This window comes from Rhyacophila brunnea, unplaced genomic scaffold (assembly GCF_057557595.1).
Source record: "Rhyacophila brunnea isolate RB1 unplaced genomic scaffold, BYU_Rbru_1.0 scaffold_1, whole genome shotgun sequence".
Taxonomy (NCBI): Eukaryota; Metazoa; Arthropoda; class Insecta; order Trichoptera; family Rhyacophilidae; genus Rhyacophila; species Rhyacophila brunnea.
In genome coordinates, this window is record NW_028232751.1 from 61,470,688 (window position 1) to 61,494,662 (window position 23,975).

At 32.2% G+C, this 23,975-nt stretch overlaps 1 protein-coding gene across 1 annotated transcript in view; it reads right to left on the reverse strand.

Moving 5' to 3' along the window:
* Positions 1 to 354: 354 nt before the first annotated feature.
* The window catches only part of LOC147080032 (protein apterous-like), a 193,440-nt gene continuing 169,819 nt past the window's right edge, over positions 355 to 23,975 (reverse strand). Inside the window, exon 6 of the mRNA XM_085947776.1 lies at positions 355 to 1,733. Within this exon, the coding sequence (XP_085803902.1) occupies positions 1,557 to 1,733 (177 nt within the window). The 3' untranslated portion in view covers positions 355 to 1,556. The remainder of the gene's footprint in view (positions 1,734 to 23,975) is intronic.

Here is a 23,975-nt window from a genome sequence, read left to right on the forward strand (position 1 = left end):
ATTATTATTATTACCAATATAATATTAACTATTTTCTATTTCGACTGCAGAAATTTATATGTGGTATGATTATTAATACTTGTAAAATAGTGAAAATAAATTCAACTAAGATTAGTTTAAAAATTGAGTTAGCATTTAGACAGACATATTTTTTTAACGATTGTCTAATGAGTATTAAAATATTATGTTTTTTTTTCGAAATGAACCCCCCTCAAACCATTCTTTTGGTGCGCGTCTGAGATAAGCTCCATTTATATACGTACTGTAATTATTATTGTTATTGCGACAAAATTTCTTTCCCTTTGAATCTAAGTGAGTTGATCAAAACCGTTTTTGAATTTTTATATTTTTTTTCAAATCTACGTTTTATTCGGTTCTTTGGCTGACATCATCAATTCTTCATTATTTTTATTGTCTCAATGTTTCGGGCTTGTTAACTCGTTAGTTAGTTAAGCTAGTTAGTTCTCAACCTTTTTACACCTGCGGATTACTGTAAATATGTAGGAGAAACGTTGTGTGGGCCGCTAACGCAGAAATAAAACATAATATTTATATAGAACGGTCCGAATTTTCCGGCATTGCTCTGGTGAATACTTACTGCATGGGTTTTGTAGATTAGCTACAGTAGCTACATGGGTTTTGAAGATTTTATTTGAATGTTTAGAATGGGCATTTGGACGCCAAAAATTCGCGGACCACCTGTTGAGAAACACTGCATTAGACGATAGCTGTTTTCGGTGTCACGCTACTAGCCTCCATAATGATGTGATGACCAAATTAGCTAGTGACAAATAAACCACTAGGTATATAGATATTAATATATTTTATATTAAACATTTTTCAACAATTTAGTTTGGTTGCAGTATTTGATAACGTTACTCAATCAAGCTAAAAATGAAACTTCATTTTTATTAATATTTGTCGGAAGTATTTTAGTTGTATTAGAAATGTAAGAATTATCATTTATGGTGATGTTTTAAAATGTTTTAGTTTTATGTGATTTTTTACACTGATTAGTATATTTTATTATTTGAGGTAATTAGGTATCATTTACTTAGAAGAATTCCATTTTATAACCGTATAATAGTATTATTACTTGATAATAAATTCCACACAATCAGTTTTTTACTCTATAGCTATTACATCACTATCAACACTTAGTCGAAGTATAGTCTTTATAATGGTGTTTGAATTGATTGTAATAACCACAAATTAAAAAAACTTATTTATGGGATTTAAAATTAAGTATAGATTTCGTCCGTTTTACAAATTTAGAAATAAGCTCATCACAGTATAAAAAAATACTGAAATCATATGCCAAATGTTTAAATGTTGCACCTTCAATCAGCGGACAACTCATAATGGCAGATCTTATACCTAATAATATTACACAGGTATGTTTTCGTTTATCGAAGCAAAAAATACCTTTTTCTGAGAGCTAGAAATTTTCTCACTGTCAAAATTTGTGTTTCCATTATGTCGTTTAGATTTTTGACGGCAGTCCATTTTCGTGCAGTGTTGTATAATTGTTCTGTGACGATAGGAAAGCTTTTCTGTTAGGGGCAGTCAAGCGCTGGACTTAATGGAGGTAGCCGCAGACTGCTGCCACCACTTCCAGAGTACAGTCCGTCCAGCTCCAGGCCACCTTCTGGGGACAGCTTCTCCGAAGACATTTTCCCCTCCTGTTTTGTCATCATTCGCCGCCATTTTGCACGAGCGTTTTGGAACCAGACCTGCGAAAAATTAAATCGATTAAATATAGGTATACAATAAATATGTAATACTGATATCATTTGCAGAAATCATTCGCCAATTAACTGAAATTTCGAATATGTTTAATGTAAAGTGGTTGGATATAACGAAAATGTTGAAAAAATCTTTTGTGAAGAAAGAGTATAAGTGAATTTAATTTTAAGTCTAAGAAACTGAAAAAAAACTAATAAAGATTAATTATTGAATGAGCTCATTTCGCATTGCGGATTCATTTGTAGCAAGTTGCAAGTGCGTGCTTTCTGAAATTTATTCATTCAAATTACTGTACTGAGAATAAAAAACAAATATGCAGATATGCAATGAATCACCATTATTCAGAATATTTAAATGAACAATCATATCTTAGATACGTAAGTAACCAAAACAAATCGTGAACAATTAAATGCTTGTTTTGCATAAAATATTTCCCAATAGGTACTAAAAACGATTTGAAGTCACAATCAACTGGGTGTTTAAAAAATACTCCCTCAAGTATTAATTGTAGTGTAATCTTTTTTTATTATTGTAATTTATATACTATTCATACTATTAGAGTGTCCGTTCGTTTATCCGGTACAGCTCAAAAACTGTTGAAGAGGTATTTATTAACTTTCACAGCTTATAAAATACATTGATGGTACTTTGTAGACTTTTATGCCCATTTCCAACATTTCAAAACAAAAAAACTTCTAGAAATTAACGCACTTGCAACAATATGACACAAAACATGGGTAGAGAAGCGCGCACCTAGAAATCAAATATTATTAAATATCAATCAATCTTACGAATTAGACTATTTATCTGTTGTGTATGTAGATATAATACATATCTTCCTTTTGGTAGCAGGTTATAATAGTGATATAAAATTATTATTGAATATTTATTTATCTATTTGACTAATTTAACTAATTTTTAGATGAAACAGTACTGCAAAAAATGTATTTTAACTAATGCAATCGATAATCGAGAAAATAATACGCCAGCGCATTGATGTAGTTTAAAAAGGCAACAATAAAATATAATTGTTGATATACAATATACATTAACATGTAAGTAAGTATTAAACATAAATATATATTATATACAACACATAAATCTTCAAAACAACTTTTTTAATAATATAGACATGCCTGAGAATCCGCATGTCAATAATGTTTACGAGAATTAGTTGTACATTCAAAAACCAATACGTATACTGTTTAGCATAAGTAATTTTCACATTTCAATATATCAATTCAACAGTTTATCTATGGATAATTCTCACATTGAAAAGGATTATTCGATCATGTTTATAATAAATTACTTTTACCTAGACTTTCTTATGGTTTTCTTTTTGGTAGGTTAGGTTAGATTATGATGGTAATCTACCAATATAATATGAAACTACAATAAGAAAATCGAAATAAAATTAATTTATAATACTTACCTACTTGTGTTCGATTGGGTGTTTTTTTATGTGAAAACTATCCAAATATACACCTATTTTACAACGTGTTTATTAGCTCGTTTTCTTATTTGTCCGGTGGTTGTTTATCCAGTAAAAATCTTGCAATCGATTTTTAACTAACTTCCCAACTAGCTAGATATTTGAAACTTTTAGAATATACTCGTATCAGAACACGATGCCAATGCATTCTTTTAATAATTTTAGCCATATTTAAGTAGAATTGAATTCATTTTCAGTTAATTCTGTTTTGTATGAAAAGTTATTTCGGAAGAAATTCGCAATCTAATCCACTATTATTGGTCGCTAAGTGGGTGGTCCAAACAACTAAATTATTAATATATACGTGCGTTACTATGGAAATCAAAATGACATTTCAGTATTCTATATTTTGTTTGTTTGTTTTTTATTTACTTCATATCAAGTACAAGTTTGAGCATATTAAGCATAATAATTGAACAGAAAATTTAAAAACGTTGTACTTATATAAAAAGTTCTTTTTGTCTTGTAATTATTTTATAATATCGAGGCATCAATCCAAAAGTCGTAATAGACATTTTAACAACAATTAGGTATTTATAGGGTTAGGTTAGATTGTTTACATTACAATGTTCCAACTTCACTATTCCAAAACTGCAAAATCTATGACAAAGTTAGGTACATTATTTTTTTGTAGGGTAGTTAGTGAAATATATAATATGACGAAATTAATAAATTCCATACTTATTTAAAATAACTTTCTTGTAATGTTTCTATTTATTACTTACACCCGGAAATCTCGGTTTTTAATGATCTCTTTGAATGCTCAAAATACCCTTACAATGCGCATTTATTTTCAACAATTTTATTATACCCTCTAACCTAACGCAGTCATTTTGTAGCAAAATAAAATAATAACGAATATTATAAACAGTCCCATGTGCTATAAACCTATCATTAAATTATTATATCCAGACACATTCAAAAGGTGTCTGACTAGAGCTAAGTGTAAGAAGTACGTATATAACAAATTGTGTGTATATTATAAAAGCGTGACATGGAAACGAAGAAAAAAATAATGAGAGAAAAATGGGACCCAACCGCAAACTACTGACAGCCAATGATGTACCCCTAACTCGCGCGAGCCGGTAAATCAAACCACAATCGGTATTTAGTTCAAAGTTAGTGTCTGCGTGAAATTTGAAGAACGTTCCATTACAGGGGATTATTCTTAACTAGTATTCATTATACCAAAATCAAATGCAGATAGGTTAAGTTAGAAATTGCACTAAACATAAGTACCTACTTAAATTTGTTGTATGTGCCACTGAGAAAGTAATGAAGATTACCTAATGGAGGGAGGTAAACAATAAACAATAATAGATTTTTGAGTTTCCACCGCATGTACTTCTTCCTTCTTTCCTCTACTTTTCGGGCTCGTTGCAGAGGCCATTATCAAGAGATATGTGTTATGATGAAGTGTAGCGTAAGTGTATAAAAATGCAAACGTCGAAGAAATACACGCGGTGGAGACCCAAAAATTTATTACGATAAAAAAAGAACCGTGAAAGTCTCAAACATTAAATAAACAATAAATCCTGCACCTGTTTATATACATGTAAATACACACATGTAGACAGTGACGGGTAACAAATGCTAGATGATCAGCTTTTCCATCAGTATTTTTTTAAATGTTGCCTAATAGTATAGACCTATAACTTAGATAAATATTATATATATTAAAACAATGTACTTATACATTACTATAATCGCAGCATAAGTTCAATAAAGATAATATTCAAGTAATATAGGGAAAGACAGAGGTTACGTTAGGTTACGTTATTGTTTAAATCTATGTGACCAAATATTATTTTAATCGAAATTTAATGAGGTTGCCACAACTTGTTGCCAGTGTGGATACGGCATAACGCTATCTAACTTAGTAACCAAGAGTCTCGTAAATGGTCAGAATAACAAAAATTAAAACATACTGCGAGCGTCATCAATTGTAATAGAATATAGGCATATTTTGATTTTCTTAAATATATTTAGCGAGCCGGTAGATATTTATTTCAGGGTACGGCGCCGTCCGACAGCTCCGGTGAATTAATCATCGCCGGAATGTCCCTGCGCCGAACGAAGCAGCAATTAGTGACCGGGAGTAAACATTATAAATAAGACGGATGCCTCGCGAGACGTCGGGACGCTCGCCGCTCGCGCGACCGGCGCCGGCAAAAGGAAATCACCGCGGGACCATCCTTATAACGAAATACTTAACCTTAAAACGTGAAAGACAAATTTTTACACATTACTTATGTATTTTGTTTTCCTTTGATTCTGTGGAACGCATTTTTCAACGGGTTAAGTTTGTTGAACATTTCTGTGGTTTTAAATTTATTCGTTCCTGTTTTTAAAATGTTTTGAAACACGAGATTTATCAGTTTTAATCGCTAGGCGTTCGATCAAATGACATCAAAATAAACGTAGTTTAATAAATCAACATATTTTTTCAGCAGTCGTTTTACATGCATCTATCAAGTTCCTTTACATATTTTCATATACCTACATTCCCGTATGTAGCAGTGGCGAAGAGTGGAGGTTGGCTGTTTAGATCCGACATAAATAGTGCACACTAAACTTTTTCAGTCATGCGTATTTGTTTTCATTGAACTAAGACTACAATTTACAGATGATGTTGCTAATTTTACAAAATTCAATTAAACCCTGCGAAAACCAAGCCATAATAGATAATAGTCAAAAAATGTTTATTTATCTATAAAATAGATAAAATTATTTCATTAAATCATACATAGTTTTGGAAATTTTATAGATAGATATTTTACATTCATTATGGTTTCGTTCAGACAGGAATTACTGAATTTTAAAAAACCCAACCGACACCGTGTGTAATATGTTATGTACCTATTCAATTCAACGAAAACAAATAAGTATGAATAAAAAAGTGTACACGATTTTGTTGGATCAAAACTATTATGGTTTGGCAGGGTTTGATTGATTTTTAAAACCTAACCAACACAATCTATACAATTTTGGTCTTAGTTCAATAAAAAAAAATACGTATGACTGAAAAAGTTTAGCGAGCATTATTCACGTCAGATATTAACACCCTACCTCCACCCTTACTGGTATGTAGTAGTATACTAAAGAGATGAAGGCTTCAAAACGCAAACCATTCTGGGGACTCTGCATCCAGCATAATAAGGTCAAATCGAAGATATTGAATGTTCTTCTAAGTGGATCTTTCTATAACTTTAGATGCAAGATTTTTAAAATGCACACTTTTTATTTTAGAGTTTGTAGAAAAATTGTTGGTCTTAGTAACCATTTTATGGTTTTTTTTCTATTATGTACTTCCATACGCTTAGGGTCCATCTCAATACGATAAGATAATCTTTGGATGACATCGATTAATGTCCTAAATATGATTAATTAGGTAAATTAAATAATACGATTGTCTCAAATATTTACAATAAATAAATAGAAAGTTAAACAACCAAATAGGTCACTTACATAATATTATTTGGTTATTTTACCAAATAAGAAGGGAGCTTGAATAAAATATTCTCTAGGCGTTGGAGCCTAATTAATATAATATCAATAAAGTGAAACTGAAACATATTACTATGAATATTTATTAAATTAGCTGAAAGTCAATTTGCATTGCAGGCACATCTGTAGCACACTTGATAGTATTGTTGCACCCACCTGTCAAAAACTGCAAGCATTTTAACATAATTTTATTATAGATACTTTGATTAATTGTTATACTTATTGGTATTGTTCTATTACTAAGTATTTATTATAGGTACTTATAATAAACACTATGTTTGACTTGGGACCGGGACCAATTCATCTAGATTATAATATATTATATATAATATATATGTATAACTTAATAAACTATCTTTTTATTCAATAAATTATTCACAAGATTTGAAAATGTAAGAATCTTTATAAAAAATACTTAATTTACCAATACAATGATTCGTAAACTAATCGTTTTCTTTTTAATTAAATCACTCATATTAACTAAGTAAAACGATAAATAACAATTTTCCCTCCAATGTGGAGTAGGTAGGCATATTATGGACTTATTGAAGTGAATATTTAATTTATTATTTATGATGAATTATGAACTATATTTGCTGTATTTGTATAAACTTATTAATTAATAAATAATATTAACATCGTTTAGTAACCAATAAATAACAACACTATAGTTCCTAACACTTGATTACAGCAAACAATATAATTATAATTATTGTGTTCCTAATTGTTTTCTTAAGCTAAATTAATTTCACGCAAACTACACACTTAGATTATAGAATATTATTAGCATTTATTAATGCTTTCTGATAAGTCAACAATATAACAATTCATTTTCTACACAATTTCCATCATTATATAATATTATTACAGTGTGACAATCACATTATTAACACTTCCATTGTGTAGTAAATAATGAAATTAGAGTGTAAACTGTATCGACTATGTTAATGCCAAAAGGGCGTATATGACAATTTGAAATATTGTTTTACTTGTCTTCTTTCACTAATCGCGTTACCAAAAAAATCGGTGTGTGTACTTATGTACGCGCGTTAGAAGTTATACTTCTTTAGCGTAACAAAACAAAAACAAAACTTGTGATAACCTAGATTCTTCGACTAGCTCTTAATTATCTTGTTAAATTACACACTCAAGAAAAAAATCCGCTTATTGGAACGCCGTTGGCTTATTTCTATACACTTTAACTTATATTACTAAATTATAAAATTATTTATCGTTGTTTTTATTTTTAAAGTAACAACTGCCACTATGACGTTTAATAGTTTTTTACGTAAGGAATTGCAAATGGCCGACAATAATAAGTTCGCTGCCAAGGCAACGGAACAATTCTAAACTATATACTGTATAATTGTCACAATTTGAGTATCATAGTGTGACGTAATGGTAGTGCGTTCGGCTGATAACCGAACAATCGATGGCTAGAATCCAATCGAGTGCGCTTATTTTTGTGTGAAAAAATACATGTCACACGCCAAAAATACACTCTGATCTGATTTTCCAAACGCGCCTAAAGAAGTACAACTTCAAAAATATTTATGCTGACGCATTTTTGACGCGCTAAAGTTAAAATTATTTCCGCTGTTTGTTCTCCCAATTTGTGATTTGCCATGTCGATTGGGAACTGTGGTCAACCAAACCGCTTCAGACAGTATACCTATTCCACTTGCGTTATATGAACTTTAGTTTGACGCAGTGGCAAAGGGTGGATGTAGGCTGTTGAGATCCGACATAAATACCTATCCACTGTCAGTCAAACGTATCTGTTGTCGTTGAACATGTGTGTAGACAGTGTTTGTTAGTTTTAAAATTCAATTAAACCCTGTCGAATCCAAACTATAGTAAATAATAGTCAAAGAATATTCGTTTATCTATAAAATATCTAAAATTATGCCATTAAACCATACCACATTTTAGATAGTTTACAAATAGAAGAATATTTTTTATCGATTATGGTTTTCCTTTCAGCAGGGCTTAATGAATTTTAAAAAAACTAACCAATGCCATCTGTAATAATATGTATTCTTAATTCAACGAAAACAAAGTATGTATGACTGACAAAGTTAAGTGTGCACTGTGTATGTCAAATCTTAACAGCCTACCTCCACCCCTCGCTACTGGGTTGACGTTGTATTATAAATTCTTAAAATAGAATTTACTTAGCTCACTCGATGTAGGTACCTATGTACTTCCATTCACTATATTATGTAAGTACAGGTACTTAACGTAAGTTTTTGCGCTGCAGATCTGACATGGTGGGAGGCGAGAGGGTTGGCGATAGACCGAGGGAAGTGGCGCGAACATGTGCTTGCCCTATACCCCAACGCTGGGCGTGACAGGGTGAAGTAAGTAAATATGTCCGCGATGGTCGAGCGGCTTACGCATCGGCTTATAATGTCGTGGTTCCCAGGTTGGAATTCCGGGTCGGGCAAATTCACATATTGTTTTTCAAGTTGTGTTTGGAGTCAGAGTACGGACGTCATGGCCCCCACAAGGGAGGGGGGGGGGGCTGACAGGGCTTTAGCCTGGGTGCCCAAGCAAAGGAAGGACTCGGTTAGGCAGGTCGATCAGCTAAGTGAGGTTATGACACATCACACATTTACTCTAATAGCTAAAAAAAAGTCGCCTTGCGCGCAACTCTACTTAGGAACTATTAAATATTTTAATTATATGGTTATGCGTTGGTTAAATGATAATTCTCTAGAACATTTTGTAGAATTTTAGAAACATTACTGTAGAGCAGCGCTGTCCAACTGGCGGCCCGCCAAAGAAATTTGCGGCCCGCGAGCTGTACCTACAGCAAATTTTTCATCAATCATTGGGTAGAGAATTACCCATCATACATTAAAATATGAAAACATTTCGTTATAATACTATATAGGTGCTATAATTTGATGACCTTAAGCTGAGTATTAATTTATTCAGTGATCCATTCAATATCGATATTAGCTATGTTGATCCTAAATATCAATTGGAATTATTCGACCTTCAGGCTGACCCATTTATTGCATCTAGTGGAGCAACTGGAATAGAAGTGTTCAAACTTTTAGATATAGAAAAATACCCAAAAAAATGAGAGATTTTGGACTTCAAATCATTTCTATGTGCCTTCTCTGACATGAAATACATAAAATCAAAATATTGAAACAGCTTGAAGGACTCCACGCTTGAAAATATAATTAGACTTGCCACAACAAATGTTGATATTGACATAAAATAAATTGTTGCTCATCAATTAACGGCACAATGCTCCCATTAAATAACGTATAAGTACGTATAAGTATAATCTTTGTTTTTTTTAAATGTACTTAATTAATTTATGTAAATAAAAAAATTTACAAAAAAAATAATTAACTTAATAATAGGATTATTGTTTTTATTATTTCTAGTTATGTGTTATTTTTATTTTTTTTGTATAAAAAAATTACTTTTGAATCGAAATTAACTGACTTGTCGTTTACCTATCCTCTTTGGCCCCGAAATGTTTGCTAAAGAAAAAATGGCCCGCGCCCTAAAAGAAGTTGGACAGCGCTGCTGTAGAGTATCACACTGCCTTTAAGGGCGTACATAAGTGAAATTTATAGATAATTTTCAACACTATGTGGATCGAAATTTCGGCTGCGTTGAGGCGCGTTGCCATTCGGAGAGGAATAGTCGACCTGTTCGCACGTCAATTTCTTTTGTGATGGAGTCGTCAGAATATATTCTTAAATCGTGTAAAGATGACTTAAAAACGTTCCGCATGTACTTGAAAAAGGAAACATGTCAATGAATATACTTTTATTATTACGATTATAATAATAAACATAACATAAAAAGGATGCATGTTGAATTTTTATGACAAATTATATTTCGTTCGGTTCGCGTCATTTGCACCCGCGACCCGCAATCCGCGCATCGCCTAGTCACGATCTTTTTAGACCATGCCTCAGCTGAGGTATAGCCTTAACCTTAGCGATATTTAGGTCAGCCTGCTTCAGGATGTGGGGGCCATGATGGATGTAATAGGTTGAGCAAGTGGTTAACATCCATTTCTTGTAAAAACAAAAAAAATCTGTTAATACAAACCTCCACTCTGTGGAAGCCCATATAATACAATTAGGATCGGACATGGTCAAAAGAAGAAAAGCAAAATAATTAAATAAGTTATTATTGCCAAAAATTACTTACGCCGTTTTGACTTGGCTACCTCGATGTTATTATTGTATTATAATTATTTAATGTAGATACTGTGCATAATAAAAACCTTAGTAAAAATTATCCACTGTGTGATACTCAATATGTTTGTAAATGCAACCGATAATAAATGAACCATGACATCGCAGATAGCGTTATCATTTTGCAGTTCAATTCACTCAGTCCACTGGCCCATTTTATAATATTTCAATATTGTGAATAATAATTATTTTTACTTCCAGGTATATAACTGAATAGGGATAGTGACATATTATTATTAGGTAAGTACTTGCTGAATATCTTCATAATAATGACACATTAAAACGTGTGGTTTCGTATAAAAAGAATCGGTACAAGTCAGTTTACGGGAAGCCAGCCGAAAACCACGATAATTTTCATAGCCGATTTAGGGAAAATTCATGGATTCAGGAATGAAAACCTAACCTAACCTAACCTAACAAATAATCCAGTACATCGGCTTATTTTCAAAATTTGTTTGCCACTGGCTTCCCGTAAACCGACAAGAACCAAAGAATCTAGTCTAGTAGGTATGTGACAGTGGCGAAGACTCCATACCAGGCTATTATTGAAAGCCTACATTATTAAGAAAAATAAAATAAAATTGCCTGTTAACGTATTTAAATAATAAATTCATTATTTTATATTCTACAAAGATTATATAATTTGCCAACGACATCTGTCTGTAGGTATGTATTATAAATTGACTGCCGATGCTATTGGCACTAACTAATACGTAAACAGCTATAACACCAACGTCACCAACACAATCAAATAATGAAGGCTTCGAATAATTGCTTACATTCAACATATTATAGATTCACATACACACGTATTATAAAAACAAAACACACACAATATTAAAACCAGTATTATATTATCACGTAATCCGATGATATATGTATTTAAGCCTAACGAGCCCTCCGGGCTTAGAGAGATGTAATTTTTGTATCATTCATTTCGGCACCCCGAACCCAACAGCGAATAGTTTCGCGGTCTAAACGTCCGACTACCGTGATGGCACAATTTTCTAGCCCGAGTTCGAATCGTGTGGTATTACCCTTATTTAACATTTAAACTTTAGTTCCTGCTTAAGTAATACAAATATATTAATAATTAATAGAAGAGATTGTGAAAACCATATTTAAAAATTTGGAATTAGGCAGAAGACCTGTAGGTACATATTTAGAGTTATTTTTTTGGGAAAAAGAAAAATTATAATTATGTAGTTAAATATCAAACACTTCAATTCATTGCGTTACCATATTTATCCCCGTGTCAGGAAAAATTGTACGAATGCAGTTGACCGTATCACTGTTCACCGTTAAATATTATATCGGAAATGAATGGCCGTAGTTTGAGATCAAATTCTAGTCAAAATTAATATGTAATATAAAATACCGGAATATAAGGGAAAGGCAAAAGAAAATAGGCATATATTTATATAACATTCTGGTTGGTGTTCGTAAGTATAAAGTCGTACCTATCAAATATTTGGTATATCTACCAATCAACATCAAATTAATGTTCTTATTGAATCTAATAATGCATATATTTTTGATCTCTGTACTCCTTACTACTTCCGGTAACTGTGATACAGCGAAATGTAATACGTGTAATTTATAATTTGTACCATTTATCCGATACTTACATACAGAGGGAATAAAACTATAGCGTTTTTTAATTGGTTGCCTATTTACAGCACATCACTTTCATATTATTATGGGGAAAAAAGTTCCACCAAAAAAACAACCAATGAAGACAGCGCTGTAAATCTGACAAGCATGACATTATAAAATACTCGATCACTATAATATATTATGCAATTACTATTTGCTTCACATTTATTTATGTTAAATTAATACGAATCTTAATTAGATTAATATTGATATATATATATATATATATATATATATATATATATTTGTTTTTAATTTGTTATTAATAAATATAATTTGTTTATAGTTGTGCTCAATTACACATGAGAACAAACAACATAATAATTATTAGCTATGCAATAAAATATTATTCCTAACAAATAACATTAATTAGTCTTTTAGTAATATATTATACAATAAATACCGTTTAACACTAATAAATAAATTCACATTGATAAGTATTCATTCGCAAGTTAGATTTTATTATTTATTACATGAATAATTATTTTTTTTTATATCTAGGAACATACTAGGTACTAGGGTTGGGTTATAGAATATAGAACGTCGCTAAACACTGCTATTATTAATGTCGCTTGTGCAAATCTTACTTAATAAAAACTCAAATAACGTAATAATTATATATTATAAATTTTGGTTCATGTATGTAGGTACCTAGTCAGTACTCGTTTAGTTTAGTTTTAGTTTATGTTATAGAACATTTCATAACAGACAAGGCAATATATTAGTTAGAAGAAAAATTGAAAAGTTCAATTAAGAAAACTCTGTGGTTTCGGGTAAAAGTGCTTAAGTCAGTTTGGTTGCAGCTGAGAGACTTAATCGGTTTTTAAATAAATCACAATTTTCAAAATACTCTGAAGTTAATTGGCGTATCTTTTTTATTTCTTTTACATTATTTACGTATAATAAAGTTTTTGATATTGTTTTATATTCAATGTAAATAAGTAATTTTAATAAGAGTTAAAAATGATTTTCTTAATTTAAGCTATTTCTAAAAATTAAAATATCTATTTATTTTGCTTACTTGTGACAAAATCTATGATACACAAGAAGTACACAATTCTTTACATACATTTCCATTAAAATCTTAATTTTGTAAAAACGCGACTTAAGAACTTTTACCCTGCAACCACATAATTTAATGACATAAACATAAGCAGTAACATAAACTCATTTATTGCCAACACCGCGACTGGCGCGTTTGGAGTAATTGGCCATTAGATATAATTGACGTATTATTTTAAAGTGGTAATTAAAAAGTCAGCAGTGATTGTGTTAAAAGTTAGAAAGTGTTGAAAAAGACACACATCCTTGCGACTAGGCCAGTAAAGGGAGTATGCGATAGAAATAAGGGAGTGGATACATTTTTCGGAGGCAGTCAAGATCTATTTTGAATTGTAGTAGCGATGATGGAATTTACGAATTATTATTTTAAGACGTTCACAACATATCATAAAAAACATAAAGATAAAACTAACTATCTATTCTAATTATGTTTTTTTTAAAAGGGAAATAAAAAAAATTCAATATCATAAACAATAGAAGTAGGAGTAAAAAGGAGATAAATTTATGCATTAAGTTCACATAAAGCCAAAGTAAAGTTGTTTTGATAGCAGTTTATTATCCTCTAAGTTTTATTGTTACCATCAATAGCAGGTTATTTCTGGAATAACACACAACTGTGACTCCTGATGTTTTAGGTAGTTATCAGAATCGGATAGATATTCTTCCAAGATGATGATGATGATGATGCTGATGAAGTGAATTAATTTCTTTATTATAAAGACCGGGCTACACGAAACGCTATTTGAGCGCAACGTCTCTACGCTATCCGACGATCGAAACGCAGCGCTCTCCTACTTACTAACCGGCAACCGCATTCACTTTTCCGTATAATTGGTCTGGCGTGGATTTATTTGCTCCCGGGATTTATTCGTTTGTGGAGCGGCAGCCGAACAAACAAAATAAATAATAAAAAAAACAAACCGAGTAAAATCCTCGAGTGTTTTTTTCGCCCCTCTGTGATTATTCGTTCGCGCGATGTATCTGGCGAACGCTCATCGCATTTTTTCATTGCGCGCTTTTACATACATACCTACTTACACGTTTAAACACTTTCTTGATATTATTATATTTTTTTCAAACTGAAATTTTAGCATTCTGTGCTTAAATTAAGTATATGGAAATCAAAAGTGATCATCTCGTTTCCATTGAGTGTCAGGTTAAGATAAACTAATTGGACCAGTTAAACAAAAATCAGTAGTTAATTTTTTAATTCACAAATTAATGAGAATGCTTAAAATTTCATTGATAATTTACTTAACGCACGGGTTCCCAACAAATGTTGTTTTTCAGATGGTCCTCAACAATAACGAAATCTTTTATTTAACTGCTCGATAACTAAATAACAACATACCTACTCATACATAAAAAATGACTTATTTCATATGAAATCTCATAATTACTTATATATAAGTATATACCTACTTATATTGATTCTTTGTAAAAATTATATGTGTGTGTTTAGCACCCACGATGGCCGCGCGGCTAAAGTGTCGGCCTATACTCTATAGCGTCGTGGGGTCCCAGGTTCGAATCCTGAGTCTGACAAGACAAGTATACATAAGTATTGTTTTTAATTTGTGTAGAGTCAGAGTATGGACCTAATAGGTTGAGCAAGTGGCTGACATCCATTTCTCGTAAAAACAAAATCCGTTAATACAAACCTCCACTCTGTGGAGGTCATATTAGGAATATTTATGTGAGACTCAATTAAGTACAATCATTGATAGAAAATCAGACAATTCGGAATGTGAGAATGATATCGAAGTGTCAACAAACATTAAGTACACAGTGTTCCCTTCAAACTATCAGAGTTTCCTCCAAGCTGTATAGTTGTGCGCGCGCAAACAAGCTTTAATTAAAGAGGAATTGATTGCCGCATATAACACGATCAATAAAAACCTAATTTTAAAAATCAACTGTTACAATAATTATGATCTTTATTTTTTTAAGTATTTTATTTTTTCTACGCGTATAGTTTTCTACAAAAATATTAATTAGTGTTAGAAGTGTCTAAATCGGACGGTTTTTGACTTTATTGGATTTTGAAATGTTGTAGCAACTACCTACATGTGTGGCTCAGGAATTAATGTCAACTACTATCAGTTAATTTTTAAAAGAAGGATAAGCATTATTTCAGATTGGCACTTTGGTTTTATGAATGTTGAGACAATAACATACATAAGTAAGTATTATCGTCGATAGAAAGGCATTAATTTATAAGTGTTTTTTTTTTTAATTTGGTCGTTTAGTACCTATGAAGGTATTGCCCCTTTTCTTCGATCGTGGATACTTGCATAGACTCTTACATTATTTACGTACTAGTTTATTGTATTCCTCGCAGGATATCTCTTTCGAACATATTTATTAGGTAGGCATTATCTATTAATATCGTACAGAATTCACCCCATTATGATCCTAGTGTACGAATGATTGTTTTGTACATCAGTATATTTATTTACAATCCTGGACTATTGATGGAAGGAAAATCTATTCACTGTGGTTATTCGTTTTATAACTTCAAAGGGCTCTTCATTGTTATTTAAATTATCCGAGTCAAAATAATAGGCATCATTAAAAGTAACATGAAGACTATCATGCCTATTTTTCTTCAAAAGTATAAACTTATAAATTGATACGGAAAATATATTTCAAAGTCAGTGATGCGCGTAGTGTTTTCTCACGGGGGGATGCTCAAAAAAAAGTTTTCCGCCAAAACCAGCGACCGAATAACAACATAAATATTGTATTTAATATCATGGATAATAATAATCACTTAACAACACGACTTGCTGAGGGATCGTTGAACTTTTTCATGACACGAGATACATTTAAAATTAAATCACATCATATAAGTTTCAGAATGAACGTATTTATGCAACGAATAAACGCGTAAATCACGTTATGATGTGAATTTTTAACATAATTTTTTAAACAATCTAATTAGGTGATTAACATTTTTTTTCGTTTATAATTAAATACAATTTTTAAAGAATCTGAGATATTGTAATTTGATACTGTGTAGATATATAGGTACCAGTGGTGAAGGTTGGAGGCAAGCTGTGGAGATCCGACTTAAATACTGCACACTAAACTTGCTTGTCAGTCATACTTATTTGTTTTCATTTAATTAATAATTTGCATATCGACTGCTTAAGCTGCATGCCAGCCAACTGCACTTTTCACTAAAAATGAGATTCTGATGGCATTCTGTTATAATATAAAGCATGTTTTCTATGCTTACACAAAATTTCAAACTCCTAAATGTATAAATATAATAAGCGTTATCGTTCTTCACACAAAGCACCCAACGACAGGTGCCCAATTTCCAATATCGTCAATGTAACTACTGGGATCTTTATATACATTTTCTTTATATAGGTATATAAAAGAGAAACTAAAATAGTGTATTAATAATTAATAGTGCAGCTTATTTGTAAAAAAAAAAATTCAAGTGTATTTTTGGAATTGTTAAATTTCGGTTGATACCTAGTTAAATTTTTATTATGTTTTTTTCTCTTTCCTGAACAATTTGCCCAACTGGAGTTAGACAGTTTGCGGATTAAGCAACCGATATGATATTGGTTATCTTTTAAAATTCAATTAAACTCTGCCTACACTAAATCATAATAGAGTAGAGGTAGGCAGTGGAGATCCAACAAAAATGATGCACACTTTGTCAGTCATACTTATTTGTTTTCATCGAACTAAGAATACAAATTGCAGACATTTTTTTAAAATTATATTAAGCCCTGCCAAACCAAACTATAATAAATATTTAATTTTTTTTAAATTTTATAACATTAAATCATAAATCACAGTATAAAACAACGTCTCTAATTTTATCCTACTAAAGTATTCACTTTGTTCATTCCAACTCAAAATAAAAGACTACAAACTATACATGTGTAAGTAGGTACCTTCTTACATACATATTATTTAAAAAAAAAAATAACATATTCTCATTTTTTATATCTCAATTCCAATAGAATTGACTGCTTTAGAATTTCGACTCTCGAAAAAAACTGAGATTGAATTTATAAAAAAAATGTATTATTGATAAACGATATTCAAATAGGCAGTCTAATCCGGGCCTCACGAATTGAACATCTCCCTCCCCTCACCCCGCTACTTAGGTACTAACTTAACCTATGCGCTACAATGATAAATTATCCATATTGTTATATTATGTAAAGAGAGAACTTAAAAATATTTCTAAACATCTGACAATATAGTAATCAAAACGTTTCATGAGTTACGTGTTCATCAAGCTAACCGTATTCTAAAAAAATACGTAGCTTATAAATATGCACGTATTTACGTAGTAGGTATATACACTGCTGAGCTGCCGATAGATTAAAATGACTAATAGATTATCTTACATATGACTAATAGATTATATTTAGAAACATGGCCCAATGAGAAATAATGTGAACAGTCTCAGGAAATGAAAACTAGAATTAGGTCCGTTTCAGACGGGACACCGGTGTCGTGCTCGTATCTAATAAGGAGGCCTTTGTATTCAAATAAAGGGGCCTTTGTATTATGTTTATGAACGCCCCAGAGCTAATGAGTCAACGCGTGTCCGGTACACTTTTCCGTCGGCCGCTACATTCTCAAGCCGCCGATACACTTGTTTTTTTTACTGCAGTTAGTTTTATGTTCTAATTTATAACGCGAAATTTGCGTTGACTCATTTGCTCTAGGGCGTTCATTAACATAATACAAAGGCCCGTTTATTCAAATACAAAGGCCTCCTGAAACGTGTCCCGTCTGAAACGGGCCTTAAGATCTTGCAAGGAGTGCCTTTCTCAAAATGAGACGCCATCCCTAGCAATTAAGATCTTAACCTAGGTCTGAGACTGCGTATGAGTCGTTCTCTCAACCCTTCTCTATGCTATGGAGGTATGAACGCTAAGCCAAGAGATGTTGCGGAGAGTTAAGGCTTTCGAGAGGTGGTTGTATAGACGCGTTGTTAAAATATTTTGGAGTTTGAACTGACCGGGTGCAGTGACGTCCCTAGACAAAATGCTGCTCGTAGGCAGCGCCAAAATGCCACCCCTTTTTAATACAGTATTTTTTATCATCCTTTCATGACTCCAATATCTAAGAAATGTGTTCTATGGATACATTAGTAGCAAAATATATAGGTAACACTGAAAACAAAATTAAATCGTGGACGAAGAGCGGTAGGTGGGACGCTCTGTAAGAGTGCATCTTCAGTTTCGACGGCCAATGCAATTTCCATGCTTACTGGTTAATAAATCAGATCGTTTCTGGTTTTTTTTTTTTTTTTTTTTTTTTTTATATATTATTAATAACCATGTCCTTGCTTTTTCGTACAAGGTGGTTGTTAGTAATTTTGAACAATCACAAACACCCAGGCTTTGAGAAAAACACATAAATGTTTTTGTCATGACCGGGAATCGAACCCAGGAACTCTCGGGTGGAAGGCGAGCGCCTTACCAACTGCACCACGAGAGCCGCCGTTTCTGGTTACCAATGACGTCGAAGGGCAACAGAAGTAAACTAGACATCGCGAATACGACGAAAAACAGTAATTTTAAAACTTTTATGTAAATTAATACGTTTTGTTTCCAACTAGTGATTTTTTAAATGTTAAGACATTTTCGTTATTACTAAATTTAAGTAGCTAAGTATGTCTACATAATACATATCAAATGATTCTCCTCGATTTGCCGCCCTTCAAGTAAATGCCGCCCCCAAGCGACGTTCAATCTGCCTACCCCCACGGTACGTCACTGACCGGGTGTGATAAAATAAAATATGTTGGCGTCCTCAATCGAATGGTAAAGCGCAGATAAATTCTGTGTAATATCAAAACCAAAAAACTACAGTACATCGGCCACATTTTATGAAAGGTTATCATCCAAGGAATGATCAACGGTAAGCTTAGCAGAGCACGACACTGCATTTAAGAATTTCCGTGATTGGTATGAGTGCAGCTCCGCCGAACTGTTCCGGGTAGCAGATGATAAAGCAAATATCACCCCCCTGATGCCGTGGCTGACCTTCGCTAGGGGATGGCACGATAAGAAAAATACCTAATGGATTACGAGTAAAATACCGAAAATAATTTCGTTTAAATTAACCTTCTTAAAAAAGTACCTACTACACTACATATTATTTTAGTTATTACGCTTATGTAACTTACATACATAATAATATATCGAGTGTGCCAAGCCAATTATTACACATATTTTTTGGTAGGGTAGTTAGTAAATAATTACAAGATAAAAATAACTGTTTATATACCACGTTCTTAAATTTTCTGTTGAATCATGTAAACTTGACAATTATATGTATTAATAATTTAGGACAAATAAGGCAATTGTCAACAAATATTTTTTTTCTATTCTGCAACAAACAAAAAAATATATAATTCTGAAATGTCGTTTTGATTGCCATAGTAACGCACGTATATATTAATAATTTAGTTCCTAAGACCACCCCCTTAGCAACCAATAATTGTGGATTGGATTACGGATTTCTTCCAAAATAACTTTTCATACAAAACAGAATTAACTGTAAATGAATTCAATTGTACTCAAAGATGGCTAAAAGTATTGAAAGAATGCATTGGCATCGTGTTCTGATATATTCTAAAAGTTTCAAATGTCTAGCTAGTCGGGAAGTTTGTTAAAAATCTTGGACAAACAAGAAAAAATGGTACTGTTCGGACATAAGAAAAAATCTGTACCGGACAAACAAGAATACGAGCTAATAAAAACGTGGTAAAATATATTAAAATTAAAAATAAATAAAATTCTTATTTCAAATTCCACTCTTGACTAATATATTATAATATCCTGGCCTTCGTATTAAAATGCCAGTATTGCAGTTGCCCTTAGTCGCATCCGTTTATTTTTACGCACGGTTATTAAGAGAAGGTAAGTAATTGGTGACTTTCTAAGAAGATGTGAGTTGAAAAATGAGAGGTGCGGGTTGTAGGTTGTCTACAAGCGACACGCAATGACAGTCACTCGATAAATTATCTCTCGTCGCATATTTTTCTGGCATTTCAAGTGATTTCAGTGAAACACTTCTAGAACTGTGCACGGTTTAAAAGCACAGTGCCACACCGATGGAATAAGAAACTAATGAATCACTCGTGTCCGGAAACTTGTTCGTATGCAATTCGCCGCATCACACATCACCGTGAAATGTTAGTAAATATATGGCCTTATATTAAAGACCGTCCAACCTCTTTGGGTCGTATAGCACTGACATAGAATTCGGGTCTAGGACGATTTGGCACCGGACAACTGGACGCCACGGAATTCAAAAACGTTAGGTACTTATAGGTACTTTAAAAAAAATATTCAATATTATTATTTATACTTTAATGATTATGTTATGATTTAAACGTTGGTAAGAATGTAAATATGCAGACGTAAACAATGATTTAATCATGCATATGTTCCAACGAAAAAAGAGTTTTTTATTTAATATAAAGCCTTAGGCATGGTAATTCTCAATCCGCGATAAAGAATACATTATGTTAAGAGTAAAATGAATTCAAACTACTAAGTAGTAGATAGAAACTGATTAAAATACCTCGTCTATACGTGTCTACGACAGTGCGGCGTCTAATTGTCCGGAGGCCAGTCGTCCCATTCCCTAGAATTCATGCCTAAATAAAACACGGTTCTTGTCGGTTTACACTTTACAGGAAACCAGCAGCAAACAAATTTTGAAAATAGTCGATATACTAGATTATATTATGTTAGGTTAGGTTTTCATTCTTGAATTCATGAATTTTTCCAAAATCAAAATACAAAAAATGTAATTTCGCCAGAGTAATACATACACCGACGCACTCTTGGGAAGTTTTTATCAATCTAACACCATAAATAATGCCATTGGCGAGGGGTAGAAGTAGGTTGTTAAGATTTTACATAAATAGTGCGCACTAAGCTTTGTCAGTCATTCTAATTATTTGTTTTCATTGAACTCATAATAAACTCAAATGGTGCTGGTTAGTGCTATGGGCGATCCGACAATAATAGTACACACTTTTTCAGTCATACTTATTTGTTTTTGTTGAATTAAGAATACATAATTATTATTACAGATGGTGTTGATTAGTTATTGTTAATTCATTAAGAGCTTACCTCAGTGAAACGGCAAATAATTTTCAACAGTATCTGCGATGAAATTTCAGTCGGAGACCGATAGTCGAGGTCTGCGCGCGTCGATTTGTTTTGTCATAGCGTCGGATGAAAATATTCTTAAATCGTGTAAATATGACTAAAACACTTTACGTATGTACTTAAAAAAGAAAACATGTCAACGAATATACTATTATTATTAGTAATATAACAATAAACATAACATTAAATGGACGCATGTTGGATTTTTATTACAAATTATAATTCGTTCGGCACGCGTTATTTGCACAATCCGCGCATAGCCTAGCCACGATCTTAGACCATGTCTCAACTGAAGTACCTATAGTCTTAAGCTTTGCCTATATCAAACCATAATCGATAAAAATATTTTTATATCACTATAAAATATCTAAAATTATATATGGTTTAATGGCATAATTTTAGATATGTTATAAACAAAAGAATATTTTTTATTAGGTATCTACTACGGTTTGGATAAGGCAGAGTATAATTGAATTTTAAAAACTAACAAATACTATCTACTCATTGTAGCTCAGTTCAATGAAAACAAATACGTTTGACTAACAAAGTTTAATGTGAATATTTATGTCGGAACTTACCAGCCTATTTCCACCATTCGCCACGAATAAATACCTAACTATTATTTGCCAAAACGTCTTATCCGCCTCCCTTGGCTTAGCCACCTCGATATTATATTCTTCGTGAGATTAATTGTAATAAAACGTTGAGATTGGCAGAGGTCGTTTGGTACTCACGTTCCGGCCCCTTAGGACTAAAGTATCTTATCTTTCTCTACTTTATAGGAGACACTAAACACAAATAAATTTACGTTCCATTGACATTAACTAAAAATGTTTTCTGACGTATTGGACCATCTTTTATGTGTCTCTTTCATGGCCCCACATCCTGAAGCGGCCCCCCAGGCTAGGCATCTTTAGCGGGCCTCCCTAGCTATCGCTACGGTTAAAGGCAGTGTGACGCTCTTTAGAAGCTGTTTCCAAATGGTGTTCCATGTAAAATTAAGGGTATTCAGTGTATTTTTTTTGTATTCTTGAATACATCCACTTGAATTGTGGAGTTGTAAAATATCGAAACAAATAATCAAAAATTGCATCACACAGCCACTTATTTTGAAATATTAATACTTTCTAAGGCGACTTTTTTACCATTAGAGAAAATTTGTGATGTGTGTTTATCTCACTAATAAGATAGATGGGCCACGCCGGGCCCCCAGGCTAGAGCCCTGTCAGCCCCCCGTGGTGTTTTTTACACTTAACGCAATATGTTATTTTATGTCCAATACCATACGTAACTCAAAATCGCTAAAAAATGATATAGGTTTTTTGGTCCTAAGTAATTGATTCATGAAAAGGTTGTCTAAAGAGCTTATTGATGATAGATTCATTCCATTCCAATGCTTTTCTGCCATTCGCGAATCGGCCTGACTATTGGCCAATTTTCTTTCGCACGAATTACATGTATGTAATCTAAATGTTCATCATCTCAAATATATAACTAAGTACATAGCTTAGATAATTCTCCGTAATTTGCATTTATTCGACTGGTACCAATTATGTGCAACTTATATACTAATAGCAGGGAGAGATTCTACGTAACGTGTCCGTGTTTTTCTTGTAAATCCGAAATATTTACGAGTTTTTTTTTTAATAAAAAACACATACATGTCATGTCAGAGTCCGATCGCTATGATGATAGTCAAAGAATAAGTATTATTGCAAATGTTGGAATGAAAATGCACGGTAGCTCGCAAAAGTCACGCGAGCCGCCGGCTAATCATGTTCTCTTGTCATATATAATAATATATAACGTTAACTAAGTAGATATATACTCATAAAAATAACATAAACATGTGCATATAGTAAGTATTTTCTTATATTCTTCTTCTAGGAAAATAAAACTGTGTAGGTATGTATTCATTTTATTCAAACTGCAGACCATAGTGCACATGACACTGATGCGTGGATTGCAGCCAATTTTTTTCAATTTTTCAAGAATCTAAAATACAATATGATTTCATAATCATATTAATTTATTTATTAATGTCAGTAGGTATATACATATATTCTGATATGATAACTTGACATCTAGATTCTAGATGCAACAAAGGTA